The 27,858-nt window shown below is 35.7% G+C and overlaps 1 protein-coding gene across 1 annotated transcript in view; it reads right to left on the bottom strand.

Moving 5' to 3' along the window:
- Positions 1–27,858, bottom strand: part of TENM1 (teneurin transmembrane protein 1) — a 789,930-nt gene that overhangs the window by 230,727 nt on the left and 531,345 nt on the right. Inside the window, exons 11-13 of the mRNA XM_012475269.3 lie at positions 26,563–26,664; positions 25,000–25,194; positions 21,852–22,052 (exon numbers count right to left, since the gene is read on the bottom strand). Coding sequence (XP_012330692.2) covers positions 21,852–22,052; positions 25,000–25,194; positions 26,563–26,664 — 498 coding nt within the window. The remainder of the gene's footprint in view (positions 1–21,851; positions 22,053–24,999; positions 25,195–26,562; positions 26,665–27,858) is intronic.

Here is a 27,858-nt window from a genome sequence, read left to right as displayed (position 1 = left end):
GAATTGGAATTACTGAGATGAGGCTATATGCATTTTAAGTTTTGATACTGATAAAAGATTGTACCAATTTATATAACCACAATCAGAGTAACAGGATACTTGTTTCTTGATACACTTCACTGATGTGTCAATATGCAAGAGTGAAAAAAAGTTTCTTTTACATTTTTATTTCCCTGATAACTAGTGAATCGATCATCTTTTTCCATTGCTTTTTAAAAAAACTATCAAGATGCATTTGAACAGATTTCAGAATGGCTCATCGTAAAAGGTATAATATTCAGAGGCCGGAGTTGCACCATGTACTTACCCTGTGGGCATGGAACAAATGATGCAATCAAAGGACTTGAACTGATTTCAAGAGAACAATCAGCCAACCCTTCTGCATTCAGGAGACTGCCTGGATTGTTCCTAAATCTTTATAGGCAGATGAAAAATTGCTGTTCAAATCTGCTAAAAGGGAAAGGCCATATATGCCACCATAAGCTATTCTAATTTTTAAATTATTCTTTCTCCCAATGAATTCTCCCTTCTAGCCAAACTTGATTTCTCTCTATTTTAATTACGTCTTTTCTATTCTTTAAAAAATTGGAGAAGGCTTGGTCACCATAGGCTTATACTTGAAGATTATTACTAAGTTTCTTCTGAACTCTCTTTTATTGGAATGCATAGGGGCCTCAACCTGTCCTCAATGATCTTTTTGCCCATGATTTTAAATTGTGTTGCTTTCTACATTCCAAATCCTCTGAGTCCTTAATACAAAAAAGAGTAAAGAAGAGAAAGAAAAAAAAAGAAAACCTCCCAATTTAGCAAAAACTGCTCTTGATATTTTGGCATCTTTCTGTCAATTCTGTATTCTATGCACCTTGTGGAGATATTAGATACATATTTTAGCGTACTTTTGGACTTCCTCTGCCTTTAAAAACTTTCTAATATAAATTTAAAATTATTCACAAATATTTATAATAGCTATATAATATTCCACATGCACCCTAATTTACCTAACCATTCTGAATCTGTTGAACACTTAAGATGTACCTGATTCCCTCCTACTTTGAATAATTGCTGTGAATAACCAAATTGCCAAACTGCTATCTAGAAAGACTAGATGGATTATATTTACTATAGTATTCTGTTTGTATATCTCATTCATGTAACGCATAGGATTCAGCACATAGTAGCTGCTTAATATATGCTTGTTGTTTTACATAGAGCCTGAGTCAAGTATTCTCAGGGCTGAAATCATTATTCTTGTCTTATGGAAATAATTATTATACATGATTAAGGCTACAACTAAACAATGTATAAAATATCACCACTGTGTCACTGAAGAATACAGGAGTTACTTAGAAGAAGGGAGTGGATTATACCTCATCATTATATCTAACAAGGAGTTACTTAGAGGCCCAAAGAGATAGGAAAAGAATAGAACAGAATTATAGGCACCTTCACCATCAGAGACTGGGTTCAATCCATGTAATAGAGAAATCTAGATACAAGTTGAGTATCCCTTATCTGAAATGCTTGGGACTAGATGTGTTTTGGATTTTGTATGTTTTCAGATTTTGAAATATTTGCATAAACATAATGAGATATCTTGGAAATGGGACCCAATGCTGGGCATGGTGGCTCACGCTTGTAATCCTAGCACTTTGGGAGGCCGAGGCAGGCGGATCACATGAGGTCAGGAGTTCAATATCAGCCTGGCCAACATGGTGAAACTCTGTCTCTACTTATAATACAAAAAATTAGACAGATGTGGTGGTGGGCACCTGTAGTCCCAGCTACTCGGGAGGCTGAGGCACAAGAATCTCTTGAACCTGCGAGGCAGAGGTTGCAGTGAGCTGAGATCATGCCACTGCACTCCAACCTGGGTGACACAGCAAGACTCTGTCTCAAAAACAAAAAAAAATGGGACCCAAGTCTAAATATAAGATTCATTTATGTTTCATACACACCTTATACACATAGTCTGAAAGTAATTTTACATAATATTTTAAATAATTTTGTGCATGAAACAAAGTTTTAACTGCATTTGACTGTGAAGTCAGGTGTGGAATTTTCCACTTATGATGTCATGTTAGTGCTCAAAAAGTTTGAGATTTTGGAGCAGCTCTGATTTCAGATTATGTATGCTCAACTTGCAATGTTGAAAAAGATTTCATAAATTCCCTCTCATATAGGGAAAGCTGGAGGTGAATGTTTTTAGCATAGAGATATTTTCACTTTTAAAGCATTTGGCCCTGATACTAAAAATAGAGAAAACTTTGTGCAAGCTAGCTTATAACTGAGAGTAGTCTGAATAAATAAAAGATCCAGACAGGTGAGAATGTACTTGAGTTTGTGTTGTAGTTTCGACTATTTACAAAATGCCTCTTTAATTTTGCCCTACTAAGCTTTGGGTTATGCATGGCAGATTGGTGTCATTTCCAGTTTTTAAACAAATAAATTATTATCAATTAAGTAAGTAGCTGCATGTCTCAGAAATTTTATGTTACTTTTCATTACACTGCTAACATCAGAACAAGAAGGCCACTTCCCAGATAATTACAACTCCCTTTCCTCCCCAATCTAGTTAAACTAGAAATATTAGATTGAACTATGTGAAAATATCACATTCATAGGTCGAATATCAGCAATTTCATACAGTTCAATCTAATATTAGGGGTGGGGAAAGAGGGAAAGACACATAGCCTGACCATTTCCTCCAGTCTAATGTCAACCATCAGCTTCATTTGCAAAACGCTTACAACGTCAAGTCTTTCAGTGACAAGACATGAAAGTCTTTTGCTGAATGAAGCTCTCACAATATGTCTTTCTTCTGAGCAAAAGAAAGACCCAAGCAAGAAATCAAAACAGAGTAGCAAACTGTGCACAATTCAGTTTTGAAGAATATTTTAAGTTGTATATGTTTTCTTTTCATTGACAATCCTTGCCCTTGCCAAATCAGGATGACTGACACTCTTAATTTGCAATTTCCTAAATTTCAAGAGGGTTTTCTCTTTTTGATTGCTCTATAATGGTTTACCTAATTATTTTTTTTTCAAGTTGCAGTTTTAGATGTTTAATTTCAAAATCAATTCAAGATGTCTTGAGCTCCATTAATACACTGTGATATTGCTTCACTCATTTTCTAGCAAGGCACTTACTTTAAAAAATGCATCATTCTAATGATTTTAAATTACTCTACAGTGCACATACCAATTTACAACTATTACAAAGTTTTACATTTTTTCCCAAACCACTTCAGGTTTAAAGATGTTCTGTATTTCAAGACAGAATAAGAGAGTGTTAACTTTTAAAGGGCATGAATACAATTTAGGGCCTTTAAAATTTTCTGCCCTCTCTGATGTAGAATGTAACCTAACTAAATAATATTTTAAGTGTTCAGTGAGCATATAAAATCAACTTAGGATGAGGACATTATTATAAAATAATTTTCTTTTTATTCAAACTAATGACAATATTCTTTATAAATGGAAACAAACTCATTGTCTGTATGTGTGCAAGAGCAGCAATGTGTTAGTGTGTCAATTTATGTGCAAATATGCATGGGTGTATGAGAGTGGGTAAGTAGGGCTTGAGTGTGTGCATGAATGTGCAACAGTGTGAGTATATGTGTGATCGTGTGAGTGTGCATGTATGAGTGTGCAAGAGTCTGAGTACATGTGTATGTGAGAGTGTATGAGGGTTGTTTGGGTGGATGTACATGAATGTGTTTGCATGTATGTGTGTTTGTGTATTTGTTTGACTTTGTGATAGTGTGTTTGTATGAATATGCGAGTGTGCATTTTGCTGTTTTAAATATAAGCTTGAAGATCAAATGTTACTTGCACTTTTATTTAGGCAGTCAGTACAGTGTGCTCTAGGAATTATTTTACTAACGTCAGAATAAAATGAAGGAAATTAAATGCCTCCCAACTGTATCTATAATACATCTATAAGATATTTGCATTAAACACATAGACAATATATACCTTGCTTGAAATTTGCAGGGAAAAAATAGCTATATTCAAAATCTGCACCTGGTAATGTCAGTCTAATAGATGTAAATCAGCTGCCAAAGTTGGGAAACCTTCCTTCCTCATTGCCTTTTAAAAACATTTTTGATTACTTTATTCTCTCAGGATTCCTCATTCACAGTGACACATGCCAGTCTCACAGCAACTGAGGATACTTTGGGATTAATATTTAAAAGACTGTAATTATCATCCGTTTTTACCCCAGACCACCCTTGAAGTTGCAGAGAGCACTAGGCACATTTCTGGAACGAGGCTGATGCTCATTCATTGATACAACATTTTCCTTTTGTTGGTTAAAACATGCTGCACTAGAAGGTAGAGGCAAAACCCTAGAGGCCAAAGTTACCATGTAATAAGTGACAGATTCAGAGCTAGAATCTTTACATACATTATCTCATTTAATCTTCACTACAACCTTGCAAGATAGTGTTAGTACCTGTTTCCAGAGGAGGTGCTGTGGCTCAGAGAAGTTAAACGAGTGCTTAAGGTCATGTGGCTAATTAGGAGTGAGACTGGTATCAATTTTGAGTTTGTGTCACTCTGACACGGTATTCTTTGAATTACACCATGCTGAAAGGTATGACCTTTCTAGTATTTATATCTTCCCTCACTGAGCATGGGGTATCTTTGCCTGCCTGCTACTCTCTGCCCCTCAATTGTCTTCTCTAATGATTCCTAAAAACTTGATTGATGTCAAGTTCAAATCTACGTTAGAGGCAATATGTTCAATTTATGAATCATACTTCCAATGTTAAGATTCACTATATACTTATTTTAGAGTATACTGGCTTGGTTAAACTCACTACTGTCTGTGTAATAGATACTATTTGCTCAATAACTATTGTGTGCCAGAGGTTTTACACATATTACATCCATTTTACAGAAATGGACAATGAAGCTTCAAGAGGTTAGGCAATTTGCTTAATGATACATAAGCAGAAACAATAAAGTCTAATCCCTGCTGACAGTCTTGTATAAGCTTCTTTGGTGAGATCTGGGTAGATCAATAGATCTAACGGAGCCTCTGTTTCTTCATTTATAAAATGGGGATAATGGTACTCTCACTATAGGAGTTATAAAGTTGAGAGACAATACACATAAAACATCTTGAACATATTAGATAGTTAACACATGATGGCTATTATCTGAACCATTATTGTTAATAATGAGTATGGGCTTTAGCACTAAATAAACTTGGCTTCAAAAACTTTGCCTCCTACTGTCTATTTGATTCAAGGCTGCTGAATTTCTCTAAGTTTTCATTTCCTCATCTACAAAATGAAGGTACCATTTTACAGCACCTTTTCCTAAAGTATACTCCAAAGAACACCGCTATCTGCACACAATATTTAAAAATGTGAGGCGACAACTGGGTTTCCTGATCAAAGATTCATGGAAAACTCTGGTAAACAGATTTCCTTATACAGGGCTTTTTAAAGAATCTATAATGTGGGAATTCACTTTGTGAACTTCCAAAGTGGAGCTAACATATGCAGTGTTTTTCCCTTTCATTCTACTATAAAAACGCTTTTTCATTTTTCTATAGTATATTGCAATAAAAGGATTATATAGAAGATACTTTGGAAAGACTGATTTGTCCCAGAGATTAAATGGATAATATTTGTAAAGCACATATATATAGTAAGAGCTCAATAAATGCAACAGTATTATTATTATCATTACCATAATCATCACTATAATCATTAAGAAGGAATTAGAATAAGTTTAAGAGATCTAATATGCATCACAGTGACTACACTTAATAACAATATATTATAAAATTGAAAATTGCTAAGAGTAAATTTTAAGTGTTCTCATTAAAAACAAAATAAGTGTGTGACTATATTTGTCCATTCTCACACTGCTATACTTGAGATTGGGTAATTTATAAACAAAAGAGGGTTAATTGGCTCATGGTTCTGTAGGCTATACAGAAGAATAGTGGCTTCTGCTTTGGGGAGGCCTCGGCAAACTTACAATCATGGCAGAAGGCAAAGGTGGAGGAAGGTGTCTCATATGGTGGGAGCAGGAGCAAGACAGAGGGAGGGAAGAAAGGCGACAAACTTTTTTTTTCATGTGAACATAGATATCTATTGCAAACATACCGAAAAATGCCTATGATACATTCATGCCACACTGATACCGGTGTGTAACTTTTAACATTAAAGACGAGGCTGCTTGAATTTTTTACATAGAAAATAAACTTTACACATTATTTTTGTGATTAGATTTTAAATACTTTGATACTTACGTAAAATGTAATACTATGCAACTATGAAAAATAATAGTATAGACTATATTCATGGAGTGATTGATATGAAAAATGTTCATGCACATATATCATTAAGTGCAAACAAGCAAATTAATGCTCGCTTTCAATTTGCTTATTGGCGGCACACTTTTAAACAACCAGATCTCACAAGAAGTCACATTCATGAGAACAGCATCAAGGGGATCATGCTAAACCATTCATGAGAAATTCAACCCCATGATTAGAGTAGCTCCATCCACCAGGCCCCACTTCAAACATTGGGGACTGCAATTCTACATGAGATTTGGTGACGACACAGAACCAAACCATACCAGTGAGGTAATACCTATGTTAAACAGCTTGACTTAACCACTCCACAGTGAATATATATATGGCAAAACATCATGTCATATACCATAAATATATACAATTTTTTTGTCAATTAAAAAATAAAATTTAAAAAGCCCTACCAGCGTGCAGATGATCTGAGTTAGAAAATGCGTGTCTAACACACCCCTAGGAGTAGGGGTCTACAAACTGTACATCCAGAGGATTTTGTTTGCCAGATTGGGGTGAGCTAGTCCATTGGAGATTCAGCAGACAATGTACCACATAATTCCATAGAGTATATTTATTTATTAAACTAGATTTTTTTAGAGTCACCAAAAGGTTCTTTGATAACTAAGATTTTTCTGAAACTCCCCAGGTTAGAATTCCACAGGTGAGCACTCTTATTGTATTGCACTTTCTGATTGGTTTTAATGTTCTCATACGATCTTGTTTTTAGCACAGGTATCTTCCTGTATGTGAGTTTTGTCTCTTTCTCTCTCCACTTATCGAAGAAAAAACAGCCACCATAAAACTTGACAGATGTCAGGTGGACTGCTGCTGAAGGCCTGACTCATACAACTGGATGATCTTTGTTTTGGTCCTGATTCAGTTTCCCAACGATCTGGAAATGATTTGCCTTTGTTCTTGTATATCTCCTGCAAAGGTGCACACAGTTTGCTTAGATATATGGTCCTTTTAAAATCATCTTTAAACTTTTATCCATTCCCTGCTCCTTATGGTGGAGTTAATCATACCTTGGGAGCCGAATTTCAGAATGGTGGTGGATCCTATTGCTTTCTACCAGAAGTCTTAAGGGACTGTGTGAGCTGCTTTCCCATGAAGCAATCTTTTAGAGGGAGACGTAATAACCCAAAAGGAAAATTCCTCACACAAATAAAAATCTATTTATACACCAAGGCTGCTGGTACTGAATGGTAGGTTGTGGGATAAATCTGTAGGAAACTTTTTGTCTGCATCTAGCCTGCAGGCAAACATTATAGGTTTTACTTGCTGCATAGTACTATTGACTAGGATTAGCTTCTCCTTTCTAACTACCCATCCTTAAGATGAATACTCCAAAAAAGGTAGACATTAATCTTTTCTTCACTATTTGGACTTTTGGTATAGCTGTTCCAGAGCTATGTTCGCATTTACATTTTGATTTACTATGTAAGGAGGCTGAGAGGTGGTGATGGACTGAGAGGCTTTCACACTCTATGGGCATTGACTCCCAAGGACCATTTCAACCCTGCCCTCATGTGCCTTAAGTGAGGGACATCTCCCATTATAGATGAATTGATGCTAATTAACATGGATATATGCGCTCTGTCCTACTGTCATAGTATCCGGTTTGATAAGAATTCTGGGCAGAGAAAAACAAAGAAAAAATTCTGGCCAAGTTAATGTGTTGACTAGCAAAAATAAATTTAGAAAAGGCCATTTGGATTTTATCAGAGTCAAGTCTGTTTATGAAAAGCTTATTGCAAAGTAAAACCTCAGATTTAGTATGATCTATGGGAAGATGTGAATTTGGCTGTGGCTTCCCCTAGAAAGGCCAGGCTCTGTGGCAGTTACACAAGGTATAGATTTGGAGAATGAGGTCATGGCAGCTTGGATGCCAACTGACAGCTTGGTGATCCCGAGCCACCTTTGTCTATGTCCTAGTAATTCTCCCTTATATAGCACACATGATTTTTTACACACAGAAGCTAAATAAAGCATCAGAGGAAGGTTTGATGCCTGGAGAACTATTCAAGGACTGTTCTAAATGATAAACTCTAATCCTTACCAGTTTGTTTATAGTTATTATCTCCATAGGTCTTCTGTCTGGCTGGACCCAGAGTGTGTCTAACTCATTTTATGCCATTAAAACTGTACTCTATCCAAGTTACAAACTATTACTTTACTAGACATTTTATCTAAAGCACATGCTGGTTTCCTTCTTGAGAAAGTGAAAGCCTGAGCTTCTCTGACCTATATTGTATATAAGAAACAGGTTATTGTTAGGTATTTAATTATTCTACTGTCATTTCATATTTGTATTCTTTATCATCTTGTGTAGAGCTCTGAGTATTAATAACTTGATGCTCCTCCAGTATTAGGAAATATAAATATATTTATTCTTTTATATTTCCTGGATATGATGTTATTGTCATAAATTAGAAGTAGATTTAAAATGGTTACCCTTGCTGTCTTATTATTGCCAAAAAGGATGGTTGATCAGTTACATTAAGACTCAAAGAATCATTTTTGGTATACCTTCTCCATATTTAATGTACTTTGTCAATAATTTTATATTGCAAGTTAACTTGTTGAATTACCTTGGTATTAGAATAGAATCCATTTAATTTAGAAGATATATTTAGTTATATTTTCCAGGCAAAACTTGATATTGCCATATGCTACAGCACTGCTGCCCAATAGAAATATAATGTGAGCCTTAAGTGCAAGCCACGTATATTATTTAAAGTTTTCTGGTAGCCACATTAAAAAGTAACAGAAAAAGCTAATTTGTAAAATTTATTATTAAAATTAATTTTAATAATATATTTGATTTAGCCCAATATATCAAAAATATCGTTTCATAATGTAATCAATATAAAAATAATGAGATATTTTAATTAATATTTTAATTAATTTTCCATACAAGTTTTGAAAAGGAGCTGAAGGAGAAGTGTCTCATTGGTTTCAATGCAAAGACAAGTTTTATTTTCATTGATCTATGCGTTTGTCTTTATCTTGAGGACACCGTGAATCACATAATTGATCATTCTGCCCTCTTGTGTTGGTTAAGAGGGAGTTAGAAAGCTACAGTACAATTAGACATTACTCAGTTATGCACATGACTTCCTTAAATAAAGATTACATTTCTCAGTTCCTTTACAACTGGGTATTTTCTCATGACTAAGTTATTGATCGATAAAATGTAAGTGAACGTTTCTGGTAGTAGCTTAAGCGAAGTCTTCTTAAAAGAAAGTAGAGAGGTCCCTTTGCCTCCTCACTTCTTCATCTTGCCTATAGTGAGAATGTAGTAGCTGGAGCACTGCCTCCCACTGTGTACTATAAGGGTAAGGGCTCTATCCTAGAAGTAGTACAGTGGTGAGCTGGAAGCAGCTTTCTTTATGAAGTCACCATACAAGTCCTGGTCTGCCTACCTGTAGGTTTCTTTTGCCTAAAATAAAATAATACTCCTACCTTGTTTATTTCTTTTTTTCTCCTTGGGGAGGTATTTCCTCTCACTGAACTATAGTCTTAGCTGACACATCAGGAATGTAAATTTTCCCCGAATGTGATTTTATAATAAATAGCATGGCTGAAAGTAAAGGTAGTGAAGAGGCAGAACAGCTACTTTTTAGCTAACTTTCCAGTAAAACATATATCTGTATTCTGCAAACACAGGAAGCAATGCCACTTGGGTAGCAACAAAAGAACATAAAGACTCCGGAGTAAAAAGATTTTTCGGCCGGGCGCGGTGGCTCACGCCTATAATCCCAGCACTTTGGGAGGCCGAGGCGGGTGGATCACGAGGTCAAGAGCTCGAGACCATCCTGGTCAACAAGGTGAAACCCCGTCTCTACTAAAAATACAAAAAATTAGCTGGGCACGGTGGCGCATGCCTGTAGTCCCAGCTACTCGGGAGGCTGAGGCAGGAGAATTGCTTGAATCCAGGAGGCGGAGGTTGTGGTGAGCCGAGATCGTGCCATTGCACTCCAGTCTGGGTAACAACAGAGAAAGTCAGTCTCAAAAAAAAAAAAAAAGATTTTTTATACTCTTTCAAATTAATTCAGACTTACAGTGTTTAAAGATGAATTTCTTTGAGATTTATCTTCCACTAATTTATCTTCCACTTCCAAAAGATTTGTCTTTGAAATGTGTTTTTATAACAAGAATTGAAATACAAACCTAACAATAGCTACAATCTATCATTATAATTTAGCGTCTACTATGGGAAAAGCATCATGCTATGTGTTGCACATATGCTATCTCATTTAACTCCTACAACTATATTACAAAATACTAATTATTTCCCTGTTTTACAGGAGAGGCCCAGAGAATCCAAGCAACTTACTCAAGGTAACAAAGTAACTTAGAAACCGGCTTGAGATTTGAGTTCATTTCTCTTTAAATTTTTCCATGCTGAATCTCTAACAACTTTTATAACATTCTGATAGTCAAGAGAAAGGTCCTGGGATCCTTGCCCGTATATGCTCATTGCTAACTTTCTAGAGATTCAATGGAACTGTTGACAATGGGTAGTAGCATCTGTTAAATTTATAGAAGGCTCTCTGAATGGTATATTGCATATAAGTTCTAAGCCAGAAATCACAATACCTGTTTTTCATACTACCTATGTGCCTAATGAACTGTATAAGTGTCCATAAGTCATTCAACCTTCCTGGGACTCAGTTTCCTCATCTATAAAAGGAAAGGGCAGAACTAGGTGACATCTAAAATCTCATCTAGTGTTAATATTCTATGATTATGACAAGTCCGTCAAAAAAGAAATGAACAAAAAGAAGACTGTTGGAAAAGAAAGTAGGCAATTGTATTTAAAGTGCCTTAACTTTCATTGCTTGATATGCAGAATTCAATTTTAAAAATGAATGAACCTCAAGTACTTTTCTTGGTTAAAAAGAAAAAAAAATGAATGAACCTAGCGAGAAGTGTGGGAAGCTTGTTTTGAATGCTGAAACTACTTATTCTTGACTCCACTATTAACCCCACTGACTTTGCTATGGCTCCTTTTGAGCAAGATTTCTTAGAACATTCTTTGCGATCATGGAATAAGCTCTTCTAGTTTTGTTGAACCGGATCTAATATCGTTACCCATACCTCAGTAGAATACATTTTTTTTTCTTTTTTTTTCTTCTGAGAGGGAGTCTTGCTCTGTTGCCAGGCATGATCTTGGCTCACTGCAACCTCTGCCTCTTGGGTTCAAGCCATTTTCCTGCCTCAGCCTCCCAGGTCGCTGGGACTATAGGCATGCACCACCATGCCTGGCTAATTTTTCAGTATTTTCAGTAGAGATGAGGTTTCACCATGCTGGCCACGCTGGTCTCAAACTCCTGACCTCAAGTGATCCACCCACCTCGACCTCCAGCAGTGCTGGGATTACAGACGTGAGCCACTGTGCCCGGCCACATTCTTAATTTTACTGGAACTTAAGTTGTTTTATCTGCTTAGAGTAAAAATGCTAATTACTAAAAATGAATTGAAATGTGAATTTAGCTTAAACATAGTTTGCAGATGTGTAAATTGAAATCCACAGTGGTTCATGTGCCTAAGATTACATGGAGAATCAGAGCCATGCCAGGACATGGGTCATCTGCTGATCTGAATGACCCAGAGATTTCATGAGAGTCGAGAGTGAGAAAATTTTTTTAGCTAAACCTTGGACCTGTGCAAGATTAGGGATATATATTGCGATATATATCCAATCTAGAAGAAAATGTGTCTTGCAGACACAGACTAGAAGAAAATGATTTGTCTCAGGCTTGAGTCTATGAGGATGTTAAATATCAAGCCTCCTTTGAGACTTCATGGCCACTAGCCAGGTTTCATGTGGGTTTAAGGTTCATATTTGTACTCTTTATTTGGTCTAAAAAACTGCAGCCTGATATTTTAAGGTTTACACTGATTTGTAGTGTAGGCAGGTTCCTGACAGAAACAAATGGAAATCCTCCCCAGAAGAACGCTTTCTTCATACAGGACTTAGAGAGACTTCCAACATATTTGAGCTCACAATTTAAAAAAGCCAAAGAAAGAAAGAAATTCATATCCAAGAGTTCATAGAAATAACAAACCATAGACTCAGTCCCACAGAGACTTTATATTCTGTATTTATCAGATACCGTATATAAAATAACCATGTTTCATGTAACCAAAAACACAATTAAGAAGCAAAAAATTACCCAAAATAATGAGGCACTTAAAAAAAACACTAAGTAAATATTTTAGAAACAAAAAGTAATCATTGAAATAAAAAAATTAGTAGACGGGTTAAACATTACAATAAATATAGCCAAAGAGAGATTTAGTGAGCTAGAAGATAAATATGGAGTAATTGCTTATGAGATGACAAAGGGAAAGAGATAGAAAGTAAGAAAAAGGAGTAAGAGACATGGAGGCTAGAATGGGATGGACAGTCTAAGGAAACTTCCGAAAGGATGCCTAGAGAGGGAAAATCAACATTCAAAGAGATAAGGACTGAAATTTTTCTATAATTTAGGTGAGACATAGGTTCTTAGATTCAAGAAGCTCAGCAAGTCCCAAGTAGGATAAAAATAATGAATCCATACTGATCGTTAAGAACGGATATTGGGGTGTGAATTCTACCAGTGGTCTCAACTCTGAAGCATACACAATAAAGTAACTTGCCCTACCTCTCAAAGTAAATGAGTTCCTTCAACTCTAATATGAAGAAACTATTACTTATCCTGCTTATACCACATGGGTGTTATGAGACTAATAGAAACCTTTTTGCTAGAATACTGGAAATTTGGTAGCTGGGGTACAAGTCAAGTTCTTAATAGCAGACTCAACTACCCATACAGAGTAACTATGAGCCTGACCTTAACAAATTTCTAAGTGTAAATTTATTGTCCTCACTCTTTACTGAAGAACTAATTTATGTCCTTTCCATCCCTCCTCCCTTTCTCTCTAATGACTCAGGGAAATATGTATGTAAATCAAATCTCTGGAACAGTCTTGTAGGTATTTTGTATCATCAAAGCTCAATATGTAATCCAAACTCTAATAATGACCCTGGATCATGGCCATAATGATGAAATAAAAAACATTGGTATGTATTTGGAGAAAAAAATAAAACAATCGGATAAATGCAGGATATTTTTACTATTGGAATAGTACCATTCAGCTTATTTGGAGTGAGTATATGGGGTACTCTGCTATATTTACAATTGTCTGATTTTGGAACACAGGATTGGGACAATTTGTTCTGATCCTTCCCCATGTGCTGGCCACTAATTTTTGCACAATTGAATTCTCGCTTCCTTCAACCTCTATCAGCCATCTCTACCATAGAGACTTTCTACGTTATCCTCCTGTCAGTGAATTGCCATGGCAGCAGGGCAAGCGGTAGTGATAGACACCTTCTCCATAGGATCTCTCACATACAGGGACAGACACACCTTGTAAATACATCCTATTTACAAGGTCTGTTGTCACTTCATATAGCTAAAAACGAATTGAGAAAAATGACAAATAGCCAATGATTCTGGAATTCGGAATAAGAGTTTAAGTAAAGGAAGGGGAATAATGAAAACACAAAATTTTCCTGTTTCCTTTTGATATTTCCATTGGTCTGTCCAAATGGATTCTTACCATACTGTACATTAACGACATAAATAAGCAAGCATCCTCATACTCAGGCTTATTTACATTTTCTTGCTTCTCAAGTGCCATCTTATTTAAATATATATCTCTGGTTTTTAAAATAGTTTTAAAGCTTTAATATCCTGGAACAGTTAGTAGAGTTAGCTCAGATTTATAGAGAGGCATCTGCAAACTTACCTTTTACTTCAAACTTGTCAAATTGTCAAAAGCTTCACTGTATGTTGCATTGTTGCCTGCTAATGATGATATAACATGTGTGTTTTTTATTGTCTCAGAACCAAAATGTAAAAGATGTCTTTTGAAATCATTTGATATTTGATGTGCTTTAAATTGCCTTACAATATATACAATCTTGTCACCTTATTATATATATAAATATATATAATAGATATATAATATATATTTTAATATATATATATAAATATATATAATAGATATATAATATATATTTTAATATATATATATAAGGTGATATATTTAATATAATAGGTGATATATATATAATCTTATGGTTATTAAATGAACTTTTGTATAAAGAATTTTTGAATCTGAGACTATTTTGTGGTTCAATTTCTATTTTCATTTCAGCCAAAAAAGGCTTTGGGTGACAAACCATCTCTGAGTCAAATGTATGGCTAGGAAACCACTATAATAGTGTAACTTTTTTTTCCATTTCATATGTACCTCCCAAAGATATTTCTGTAGATTCAGTCTTACACACTTAATTTGACTTGGAATTGTCTTAAGGATGCTTTTGAGTTATATTTCTACTGCCACTAATGAATTTCATTTACTTCAATAATTTAGAGTTAATGTTTTAATCTCACTGTAATGTTAACAGGGTAGCTACCATGTTTCATGCAGATGCTTGTTTTATTTAATCAATCTAATCAGAGTCACCTTAACGTTTATCTTTTTTTTTTTAAAGTGAATAGAAAAAAATCTATTTTAAAATAAATGTCAGCACAGGTCATCATACTTTGAATATCAAGATGAAGACAATGAAGCCTACATATGAATTAGGCATAAGCTTTTGTTTTTTATCCACTAAAAAAGCACTATAAACCCTCTTATCATGTTTCTGTGACTAATTATATTTAAACTTTTTTCTTGCCTCATATAATCTGCAGAAATGAACTTTATGTCCAGGGAATTTGTAGCATTATGGAAATATTAACATTGTTGCTAACTAATAGAACCTTTTTTTTTCTGAGAACTCAGCTACTATTTCTAAGAAACCCAGGTATGTGTAGAGATCTGCAGAGAAGAAAGTACCTGCAATTCTAGGTTCTTAACATGGTTACATTAACTGTCTCTTTTTCTACCGAAGATGCTAAATTCTAGTTACCTTGTATGTGAGTGGACTTTTCCCTTCAGTGACATGATGAATAGCTTCACAGTCATCCTCATGGTGTGTGCATTACATTTTGAACAAAGATTCTTTAAGAAATGGCATGTATGAGCCTGCTGTAACTGTTATGTGTAAAGGAAAAAATACTATGTATAAATGAATCATTTCATAAGACCTAATAAATTGTTGGAAATTGCAGGAAAGTGACGCATTATATGTGCTAGATATGTAGTCAGGTGAAAAGCTTTTAATCACTGGCACTTTCAACAAACGGGAGAACTAATAACATTTTTAAAGCAAATCATACTCGTATAATCAAGGGAAGTTTCCTTAGCAACAATAATTATATAAACCTCTTACAACCTCCTCCTCTAAATATCTGTTTCAGTAGTAGATGTATATCATCATCCATTAGGGAACACTTCAAAACATAATGAGACATTGTTATAATGAAGATATACACACATACACATGTTTATGTGTGTATGTATGTGTATCTCCATATACAGAGGTAAATCCTCAAATAACATAGTCTAAATATCAAAGTGTGGATGTCCTTATAATGAAAACAAAACTATTTACAATAATAAACTTAAGAGAGTTTATGAACTAAATCTCTGAACTATTCATAATCAATGTCAGTAGTTCAATATACAGCATCAAGAATCATAGATCTCAGTGTTGGAAAAGACCACATGGGCCATTTTGCTAATCTTCCACCCTTTCACAAATGAGGTGGCTAAGACTAAAAGAAATTAAGTTATGCAAGGTCACTGTGTGTGAATACATGCACACCCACACATATACTGTTATCTCTCTGATGGACAAGGTGGACACCTGCCACAGGATAGTTCAAAAACAAATATCCTTATTACAAAGCCTTCTGGCATCTTAAAAAACTAACCTTCCTTAGAAGGGGCACGTCATGATAATACCTTATATGATTTCTGCTGAATAGTAAAGAGTATGTTCAAAAGAACCTCAAGGCCTAATGCTTCACATCTCTCCAGCTGATTAACCCACTTCTAAGATACAGTATATAAGAGGGGATTGTAGTAGAGAAAGGACAAGAGTTTGCCTGTCTATTAAATGCTTACCACTTATAAATTTTGCTGTGAGTTATTTGCAAGTAATGACAGAGGGAGTAGTTCAAAGGAGGTTTCATCGAGAAGAGAGTAGTACAAAGTTCTAAACTGCTTTTATGCTCCCTTTCAAAGACTATGTGACCAGGAGAAGTAAGATTTTACCAAGGAAATATAGCAGACACGTTGTACAATGCTGATCTCGGAGGCTAGGGCCAATACCCTTAGAATAGGCTAAATGTTTTACTGAGATTTCATGATAACGAGTTGCGTTTTAAGGGAGCATGATTTGACCTGTGGTATATCCAAATCTAAAGGCCGTTATTACAAGCTTCTATTGTATTCCTCTTCAGGTATTTTTAAAGAATAATGAGTTAACCTTTGTGAAGTGCCATGAGACCATCTCAGGTTAAAGAAGCCTGTATGAAGTATCAATTTGGAGCTGCTAATAATACTCAATGTACCTAGAAATACAGACTGAAAATAATCAGTAAACCATTCACTATGGTCCCCCTGGTATCAGAGCAGCACAGTTAACATGCTAACAGCTAAGCTTCATGTGCTTAGTGGAGGAAAATGATCAATGGCAGAGCATATCCACCTTTGAAATGACACGATCCATTATAAGAATCAGATGTTAAATTGCTTCCTGTACTGAGCACACTCAATTAAAAGTCTGCACAGTGAGATCATCTCGATGGTTAAATATGCTCTGTGGGAACAACCTTTATGGAGCTTAAAAATCACAGAAGGACTATTTCTACTATGACACTGGAGATTTGGAAGGCATTTCCTTCCCCTATTTTTCAATCTGCTAGTTTTATTAGGAAGCCTTTTGCCGGAGAGGTTGCTGAGTTTTGGGTCATACCTATCCGCCCTTTTGCTTCTATGAACAAGAGATGATTTTAGTGATCTTTTTTCTTTGTGGTCCAGAATGGATGAATGTGGCTTTGGTACAGACCTCTGTACAAAAATGTGTCATTTATGTACTTGGTATTTGATGTCCTTCATCTTCTTTTCAGCAAGCTAATCTATTCACCTGAGTTCTGTCTCCTTGTCTAACTCTTCCTTCTTTTGGCAGGAGTGGGGCCTTAAGGCTGAAAAGAATGCTAGACATTGCATAAAATCGGCAGACCTGGTTTCTATTGGCAGGTTTGCAATTAACCAGGTCTATGACCTTGGACCAATTTTTTCACCTCCCTGGTTCTCAGTTTCCTCATGTTTCAAAAAGTCATATATTTCTTGTTCATTGTTTACCGTCTGTCTCTCCCTGACTGCAAGCTCCATTAGTGCAGCCATCTTTGTTTTCTTCACTGATGTATTGCCAAAGTGTAGCAGAGAGCACACAGAAGATACTCAATGAAAATTTGTTTAATAGATGAATATTTCACATCTCAATTAGTAGTGTTACTATTCATCCAGTCTCCCAATATAGAAATCATAGAGTCAGTGAAAATTCCTGTCTCCCCTTTTACCCACATAATCACCAAGTGCTATTTCCTGACCCCTCATATATTTGTCCTTTCCTTTCCATCTACACTTAAATTCCCTTATATCAAGTTTGCATGATGTTTTGACTATATTCTCCAAACCATCTATGGAGTAACTTCGCTAAAATGCAAGCATAGTCATGATATTACCCTCTTTAGACAACTTAAATGGCTTTTCCTGCTGTCCTCAGGGTCAAGTCCAAGCTTCTAGGTATTGCATGCAGAGACCTTCATGATCTGTGGTCTTTCGTGATCACTTCCTCGACTTTCAGGTAATATTAAAGACCCTTTGCACATTGTATCTCTCTCTCTCTATCTTTTAGCATTTAGTGCAAGGTATTTTCATCTTTATTTACATGTGTCTCCCCCACTATAGATGTTTCATCCTTCTTAATATACTATTGCCTCACATGCTGTTGGAGACATAATAGAGGCTCAGGCTCAAGAAATGTTAGGGAAACGAACAAGTAAATGAGGAGGATTGACTAGTGCAGTAGTTCTCACACTTTGAAGCAAGCTGCTTAACTTCTCTGTGCCTCAGTGCATTAAAATCCATAGAAATGCTGACGCGGATGGAACAGGAACATTTAAGGAACATTGAATCAGATATCTACACTTTTTTCCAGATGTAATATCTATAGCGCTCTGATTTTTTTCTCATCATTTCATTTGCTTTGGTGGGTAAGGGTTGTTAGGGTTGAGGAAGGAGTGGGGTGGGGTTTAGGGTACTCCATCTGGAAGAGAGAGAAGGAGGGGCAACATACAGCCATGTTCATAACTACCCTTTTCCTCCCCTTCTGTGATTTTCTTCTTAGCCAACAGGACTAGTGCATGTTTTTGTGTGTTAGGGAGTAGGAATGGGCAGGGAGAGAGAAATTCTTAGTACCTTGAATTTAATGTTAATTAATGGAAATTACAAATATTTGAATTTATGCAACTGGTGATTAGTACATTACCAGGAATTTTATCTAATTCTGAAGCATCAGGAAGGGCACATAAAGGATGTGAGTGATCTTAGGGAGCAATTATATGATTCAGAATCACTGTTCAATCAATACGTGTTTATTAAATCATATATAAAGAGGCAAGCTTTCGACTCACTGTAAAGAACCCTATCAGAGTAAAAACATTAAATGTTGGTGTTCTCTAGGGTTCTGAATTTCTTCATTCTCATTTTCCACACCCTCCCTGGACAGTAACTTGCATTCCTGTGGTCCCAACTATGTATCAAATATTTGTCTCTAGCTCAGGATTCTTCTCTAAGTTTCATTCTGGACTATCAATCCCTTGCTGGACATATGCACATGGGATCTTCTGCAGGTGCCTATGACACAGCATGTCTACAACTGAGCTCACCATAGCTGGCCCCTCGGCCCCAAACCTACTTTTCTGACTATGCCTTTTCTCTCTCAGTTGGTGACATTTACTTTTACCTAGTCATCCAAAGCAGTTACCCTGTCTCTTTTCTTTATATCTACCATGGTAATTCCTCTCTGGTCTGTTTCCACCTCACCATTCTCACAACTACAGCTTCAATTCAGGCCATTCTCACCATCATGCTCCTTGACTACTCCAGTAATCACGTTGCACATGTCTCTTAGTTCCTTACATCATTCAGCTACAATGGGTTTTCACAGTAGTCTATCTCAAAGGCGGTTTGTTTTAAATCACACAGTGCTTTCCTATTGTATCAAGAGGAAATGCAAATTCTTCAGCAGAGTGTGTAAATAAAACTCCCTATGTTCTGGCCCCTGCCCATCTCACCAGTTTTATCTCCTTCTGCACTCCTAGGCTATAGCTATACCCAATGGCTTGCAAGTCCCCAAATGTGTCATGTAGATTCATAGCTCTATTTCTTTGTTTAAGCTGCTCCTTCTGCCTGGAATGTTCTTTCCCCTCTTGTCCATGTGATAAACATGCAATCACCATTCTGGTATTAATTCAAATGTTAAGACTTTTACAAAGCCTTACCTGACTATAAGGCCTCTTCTCACAAAAATAGCCTACTGCTCCCTCCTTTGTGCTCTGTGACACATGGCCCTGGACATGGCCCAACAATGATACATTTTTATACGTGGTGAGTTAGATGATGAATTCCTAGAGGACAGTGCAGTATAGTAGTGAAATGTATGAACTGTGAAGCCAGAAGCTATATGAGTGTCTTTGGGCAAGTTATTTCACCTCTCAGTGCCTTGGTTTCCTCATCTGTAAAGTAGGCATAATTATCATACTTATAGAGTTGTTATCAGTGAGTCAATATATGTACAATGCTTACAATAGTGACTAACACATAATTACTATATGTTTGCTATAATAATATTAACATTGATATTATTATTTTAAACTTAAAGCTCTAGGCCATGATACTGTATCTGAAACATGGAAGGATCGAAGGTATTCAATAACACTTACCAAATAAATTAATAATCAAGTTAGGTCCCTACTGTACAGTCTCAAAATACCCAGTAACTTTCCCTTTGTAACCTTTTTCTAACTTGTTCAACGTCTCTCTGACTAAACCGTAGGATCCATTTTTGCAAGGACCCCATTCACCTTGTTCACTACCATATCCCTAGCATCAAACACCATGCCAAGCACTTAGCAGGCACATGTATATTTGCTAGACATAAAGGTTATATGTGTATATAAGGATATAGATATATATGGTTTTTAAGATTTTCATTTTAGTTGTTATTAGATTGGCCTTAGCATTTTGATCATTTTCTGAAATTGTAAAATGCAATCCTCTTTCCTGTATTACTTCCATGTGAGGCAACAAAACTTCGGTGAAGTATTGTTAGAATTGCAGTGAATTATTATGTTAAAATTAATCCTCTTAACAGAGAAATTCTCTTCTTTCCTTACAGTGTAGGATTACAGTCTTTTCAGTTCATGAGCTAATTCAGTGGTACAAAAAGTTCCACAGTGCTTCAGTCTTTCCTGCTTACCACATCATTTTACATCTTCAACGAATTCATAGGCAGAAGCTTTCTAAGAGTTACCATTTATTAATTCTACTTATTTATTCAGTGAGTACATGCTTTGAAGATAGGAAAAATAGTATAAAGAATGACTCATTAGTTTTAGTACTTATAATTCAGGTGAAAAGACAAGCCACGTGCACACATATCTAGATCATAATGCTTTCTGTGCTCTTTAGCAATGTGCACAATAAGATTTCAGGGGATCCCTGTTGATGTGATCAGGAAACATTTTATGGAATGGCTAAAATTATAGGTAGTCATGGTGGACAGGTTGGATTTCACTAGGTGGAATGACAATAGCATCTCATGTGGTGGAAAAGGCGTGGAGAAAAGTATAAAATATGGTTCATTAAGGGTAAGGATAGGACATAGATTACTTTGGCAAAGGAAGGATTTATGCAGGAAACAGAAGATAGGCTGGAGATAGATTTTTGGAATAGTTTGTAGTAGGCTTTTGATCATAGACTAGGATACTTGAAGTGTATCTACAGACAATGGGAAACTATAGAAGATGCTAGAGAAGGTAAGGAAAGCAATGTTGTGGGAATAGCAATTGAGTGGCGTTACAGCAATATATAAAATGGGATAGAGTTCCTGGGCTAAGTTATGTTTTTAGGTGATGGGATACCCAGTAGAAATAATCAGCAGATGGTTGGAAATGCCAGATTATTTGAGTTTGAGGGAGATATCATTTGAAATGATCTGCATAGAACTAACAGTAGGACATTTGGTAATATATTAAATAGCTGTAGGAGAATACAAAAAAAGACAGAAATTCAAGCACAGACCTACAATGGAAAACAAGATGAGAAAAATAGGTAATCGCATGTTATAAATAAAAATTCAGTAAAATACTAACCTAGGACATACCTGGAAGCCCCTTATGACTCACAAAGGTGTACAGATCACATTTTAAGAAGCACTACCTTAAGGAAAGAACAGTTAGATATTCAAGAGTAGAGGAAGAAAGAAAATAACTCCACTATACCTGTTGAGCAGTCAGATCCTGTCCACTTGGGATCACAGCTGCATACTCCAGCATCCAGAAGAAAAGTCCCATGTCCTGAGCACTGCTCTTGACATATAGGAAGTGGTGTTTCACAGTTAACTCCTCCCCAGCCAGTAGAACAGTGACATTCTCCTTTTACACAGATGCCATGGTTGGAACACATTGGGTCTAAGCAGTCCTCTGAAGGCACAAAAAAGTGGGGTGAGGGGCGGTTAATAGTGAACAGGTATGGCCAACATACCTTAGTATAAAGAAATAGAGATTACATTGATTTCCTAGTTTTATGTCATCAATGCTGCTTTAATTAGGCAATAAAATGACTCATGCAAATACTCTGTCCAAACCATATTACTAACACTTCAAAATATGGTGGGGTATCATAAAGGTTGCAACCTAAATTTAGAAGGAGAAGGAAACCGCACATGGGCTGTGTGAAACTGTGGACAGTGTGCAGTACCCCCACACAAATAAGTGGGTGGAGCACTGTGGGCCTTCAACAGAAATTCCTCAGCTTCACAAAAAAGCCCAAGAACTTTTAGTAAGTCATTCCTTATCCTTTCTGAAGTTGGAATCATAGCTCCCAGAGAAGACTTTTCCTTGATAGGTCTAAAGGAGTTTACATAACTTTTTGAAATTTGACTTATTCAAGGTATTGGGTGAGGTGAATGATATTGCATGAAATAAAATTCATATCAATTTATTATAATCTCTCATTTATTCCTTAGAAGTACTGAAAATGTAACATTTTAAACTTAATTTAAAAATTCATTTTTTCATGGCTTCTCCTTCTATGAGAACACTGTGACATAGTTTTCAATGTCTTAGAATATCATAGACCCAATTCCACTTGTCCCTGATTCTGTGAGTCTGGAAATTTTGTATGCATTCTAACAAATGTATATACTGTGTTAGAGGTAGGCTCCTATGTTTGCCTTGGGGAAAAATTGTTTTGTGCTTTTAACTAGTAACCATTCCTGGGAAATAGAAAAGTCGATTTCCAAATTTCTAGTCTTCCCATACAAATGGGACTAAAATACCTAATCATAATGAGGATGTATGCTTTGAATTAATTTTCCAGCAATGAAAATAGACCATGACAACCTGCCTGCATTTGCAAGACTTCCTAGTTTTAGGGTGTGGCTTGGGGGTCGTAGAACAGACTAAGTCTAACTAAGCACTATGATAATTAGTGTTATTGCCATTATATTTAGCCCAAGATCTTGGAGTCATTAGCACAATACTTTATTATCTGTGCTAATAAGCAAATAAATACCAGAAGGTACATCTAATTTAATTCATGATTTGAAGAGAGAGGGAAAGTCCAAAGTACAGAATCTTTTTTCAGAAGAAGGCCATTTTGTGATACTACAGAATAATAATTTTAATAAAAGAATATTTAACTTAATATAGCCTATTTTATTAAGAAGCCTGCTTTGATGTATTCATGGAAGTCACATTTAAATCATGCATGTCGTATTTAATTTAGGAGCACAAAATCATATGGCTAAAGGGGCCAGGGAGGTGACAGACAGGAATGAAACGGGCCATATGTAAGAAAATAAGGGTGGGCTGGGAGTAAACTGAAAACAAGCATCCTTTTAAAAAGAACTGCTGCTGCTTGGCTCCACTTGATTGCCACCACGTAGCAATGTGGGCCCAGGGTCACCAGATTTTCTAATGTTTAAAGAAGCCAGAAATAGGAATTTTCATACAGCACTTCCCTATTTTTAAATTTTGGCAAATAAGTCACATTGAACAACAGCAACAACAGCAACACAATGTGAGCAAAACAAAACCCATTCATAGGCCTGCTTCAGCCTGTGGGCTCCTGCTGCAACGTTTGACTTAAACCATTTTCTTTCTATTGTATTTGAAAAATTTATACAATTAAATGTGCTGAGGATTAGTCCTTAATATCTTGGTTATTCTACAGATATTCTTAGTGACCCTGGACAAGACTAATTTAAGCAAACTCTGTTTTAAACTGCTTACAAAATTTAAATTAGAGGGGTATAATTTAATTAGATTACATGTTTTTCATGGTAATTTGTAGATGTGATAGTATTTTTTTTAAACTAACTCTGTGTGGGTCAATATAGCATCTGAATTTGTGACTTAAATATAATTATTTCAGTTGGATCACCATAAAAACATTTTCTGAAAGTAACTCAGGAACTTCAGTGCCTTGTCTAGGCCAAATGCCATTTATTGGAGCAGATATAATCGTCACACCAAAATTCTACTATTGCTAATGGGAGGTGAAAAGCTAAAGTCTTGCTTGTTTATGGAGTGGAATGAGATTAAACCCTTTAGAATGCTGTGTAATAGTCTTAATGAGCTATCTTTAAAAAGCAATTATTGTGCATTTTCAGCAGCCTCTTTCCCGAACAACAGTTATGATGAGACCATCTCCCATGGTAATGGTTTAATATTATTTCTGAAATCAGTCTTGTTTGAGGAATGTAGCATGAAAAAGGTCTGATTACTAGTAAACTTATTTTCCATCGTGTCTCTTTAAATGATAAAACTTGCAATTTCAAAATTTTGGGGGGATAAAGACTCCTTTGGGGTGAATTTAATATAAAGGCACAGCTTTGAAACTCATTAGTGGTAAGTCTGCTTCCTTAGGCACGGAGGTCAAGTTTCAGCATGAGGTATGCAAAAATAAATAATATAAAGCAATAATAATGATGGTAATTACAAATCACTCCCAAAGAAAACATTTGCAAAACAGCTGCAAAAGTGCATATATTATTATTTGTACTATGTGCTTTAAAGTGAGATGTAGCATAATGCACTCTGTAATAATGAAAACATATGAGTTAACATCTAAAATCATCAATATGGACATTTTCAAGCTATAAAACAGTGATAGCAATTAGGGAGGGACAATACTATTTTTCATTATTTCCCTGAAAGTGTCACAGATACAGCCTCATGTATAACATTAGAATCTGTCAGAAGAGACATGAGCTCTGCTGACCCTAACCCTCTACTGCATATCCTAAGAAGATGTTGAGCATTTATTGTTTGCAAATGCCACTTGCATCTCTACTAGGAGAACAGAATGACAAGTTGGACAACTGAGAGAAAAGCCTGAAGCAATAGATTAAAATGGGATTCTGACCTTCCTCGCATATTTCTCCTTTGTATCCTGGCACACAGATGCAGACTCCCATGATGCAGGTGCCGTGGCCAAAGCATGTTGGATCAATGCATTGTTCTTCTGGAACATCGCACTCTGGCCCCTTCCAGCCATGCCGGCAGACACAGTGTCCTTTCTCGTATTCTCCATTCCCACCACACAGCACAGGGCAGGAATCTGAAGGTTGGCAAATGAACTTGTAATGTTCTCATAATGCTTTCAAAGTCTCCAAAGAGCAATTCTCTATTGATTCTCATATTTCAGGCAAAAAAACTATACTATTTCTGCCTTACCCTTTATTAAATAGGCATATGTTCATGATTACAAACAGAATTTTCCTCTTATGGGAGTGAGATAAAGGTAAATTAAAAAGTATCCAGAGTGGAGAAATTATTTCAAGTACTTGCTTTTGATCTCACCCTTAACAGTTAAGAGTTTAAACTGTTATTATTATTATTTTAAGCTAGGATTTTTCTTTCTTATATTTCTCTTCCTCAGGGAGATGTATATTACTTTTAGGAAGTGAAATCTGAGATTTTGAAAAGCAATACATAAAGAATTATTAATATTATAAAATGTTATCGTTAAAAAGTTGTGTAATTAAACAGATTTCTATTGGGCAGATGTCTGCTCCTCTAATGCATTGTGCAGACCTTTATTAGAACTCTTATTCTGCTTTGTCATTATTGGTCTCCTTACTAAAACTATGGGCTTTTTGAGGACAAGGCCTGTATCTTTTGTCTTATTGATTTTTTAATATCAGCCATCACCTCTACCCCCAACCCCTCGTCCTCCAGATCTATCATGGTGCTGGAAACCTAGCAAGTGTTTTAGAATTCTCTACTGAATGAAATTTAATAGAAAGAAACAAAATGTCTGAGAAACCTGATACTAAAGTATTAGCAGACTGGGAACTTTAAGAATACAGTGAAAATGAGCAGAAAGCATCTCTAAAATAATAACTGTAAGTCTATGGGAAAACATGATGTGATTTACCCAAAGCTTTTCAAAAATTAAACTATGGGTAAGTCACAGGAAGAGTGAAGTTTGCTAAGTTTAACTTCTGACTTTTCAGTCTTTACTTTGTAGGCTCCTTACTCATTTGGTGATAGCCCACCCCTTCCACATACAGTTATCAGCTTAGTTCATTTTTAAAGTCAGCTCATTATGAGTTAGTTTATGAAGGAAATACAAGCATCATGTAATGACTGGTCAGACAACCTAGGTACAAATCCTAGCTGTTATGTAACCCTAGTTAAGTCACTTAAACCTTCTGACATTGTTTCTTTGTCCATAAAAAATGGATAACAGCAGAACTATATCATAGAGCTATTGTAGGAAGTTGGAATTAAAAGATGGAACAGAAAGCATTTAGAACAGTGCCTGGCTTAGTAAGTGCTCAGCTTTTGGCAGCAACAGTAGGGGACACTGCCGCTGTTGCTGTCACCACTACTAATATTACTTACTATTAGTATTACTACTAATTCTGGGTTATGAAATCACATCTATTTTCTTAAACCAATCAGAAAAACAGAGCAACATTACCTCTAGCACAGTCAGGTCCAAGGAATCCTGGGAAACAATGACAATGGCCAGAGATACACTCTCCATTTCCGTTGCAATTGGTTGAACAGTCATCCATTATTTCTAGTAATACAGAGAAAAAGATAAAAAATGAACAAATCTCCAGGCTGTAGAGTCTTTAATGTTTTATAAGTTGCAGGAACTCTGGACCTATGACAATTTTGCCCTTTGCTGTTTGTGGCACACTTACTGCCCAAAATCACATACCAAAGACTTCTTTAAGATGTCACACGCAGTACAAAATTATGAAAAGGGCCCCGAGTTTGCTGAATTAGCTAACCAAGAGTGGAACTAAAAAGCATCATTATCTCTAAAGTGCATAAATGGTCTAGTTGAATTGTATTCTTAAGAGACATTCATGATAATGCTAAAAAAAAAAATACCAAGATTACAGAGCATTTCTCAAAAACAAAACAGGCTTTAAAATGTAACCCAGATGACTAAGTCTACTGTTTGTTTTTCAAATTTAGGTTTTAGCAAATAAAGTTTCTTCTCTAGCAACTTATTTAATTTACTATCTTGACAGCTTAAATATGATATTCAGTATTTCATTTTCATTAATAAGTGACAATGGAAGGCTTTTAAAGTAAGTGTTCATATTAAATTCACCACCACTAAAAGCATTAGAACCTAAGTATTTTGTTGAGAAATGCTTTCTTAACTGTAAATGTTTATCAGTTTTCTGCCACTAACTTCCTTTCAATTCATTCTTAGAGAAGAATAGATCTCAGATGAATTGAGACAGCTTTGAAGGTACTCGTAGGTAGTTCTGGTGATATAAATATGTACAGTGCAATGAACTTTTATAAGACTTGTAACTTCTCTGAAAATCTATAGTGTTACACAAATGTCAATCTCTCTGACAATGAGGTGAAAAAAATGTTTGTATTTTAAAATTGTGTTCAGGCACAATAATGATCAAATTCTAAGTCTATGAACTATTATGGTACCTACGCTTTATTCTTGCAGTGTTTATATGGGTGTGTGTGTGTGTGTGTGTGTGCGTGTATATATGTGTTTTGTCTTCTTCTCATTATCCCTTTTTATAAATTTCTCATACTTAGCATTCTTGGAGTCTGAGTTTAGTGTTCTGGCCCATTAAACTGACACTTTTCTTGTGTACCCTTTTTTTCCTTTTTCAATCCAAATTACTTGCTTCACCAAGTTTCATTTAGATCAGCTATTTCTGATTAGAAGGAAAGATTCTAGCAGGTGGTCCTGATATCTTCCACTGAACAACAGAAGTGAGAATTTATA

This window comes from Aotus nancymaae, unplaced genomic scaffold, assembly GCF_030222135.1.
Source record: "Aotus nancymaae isolate 86718 unplaced genomic scaffold, 86718_ANA_hifiasm-v0.15.2.pri h1tg000004l, whole genome shotgun sequence".
Classification (NCBI taxonomy): Eukaryota; Metazoa; Chordata; class Mammalia; order Primates; family Aotidae; genus Aotus; species Aotus nancymaae.
The sequence above is the reverse complement of the archived record's forward strand: the minus strand, read 5'-3'. Positions and strand labels throughout refer to the sequence as shown.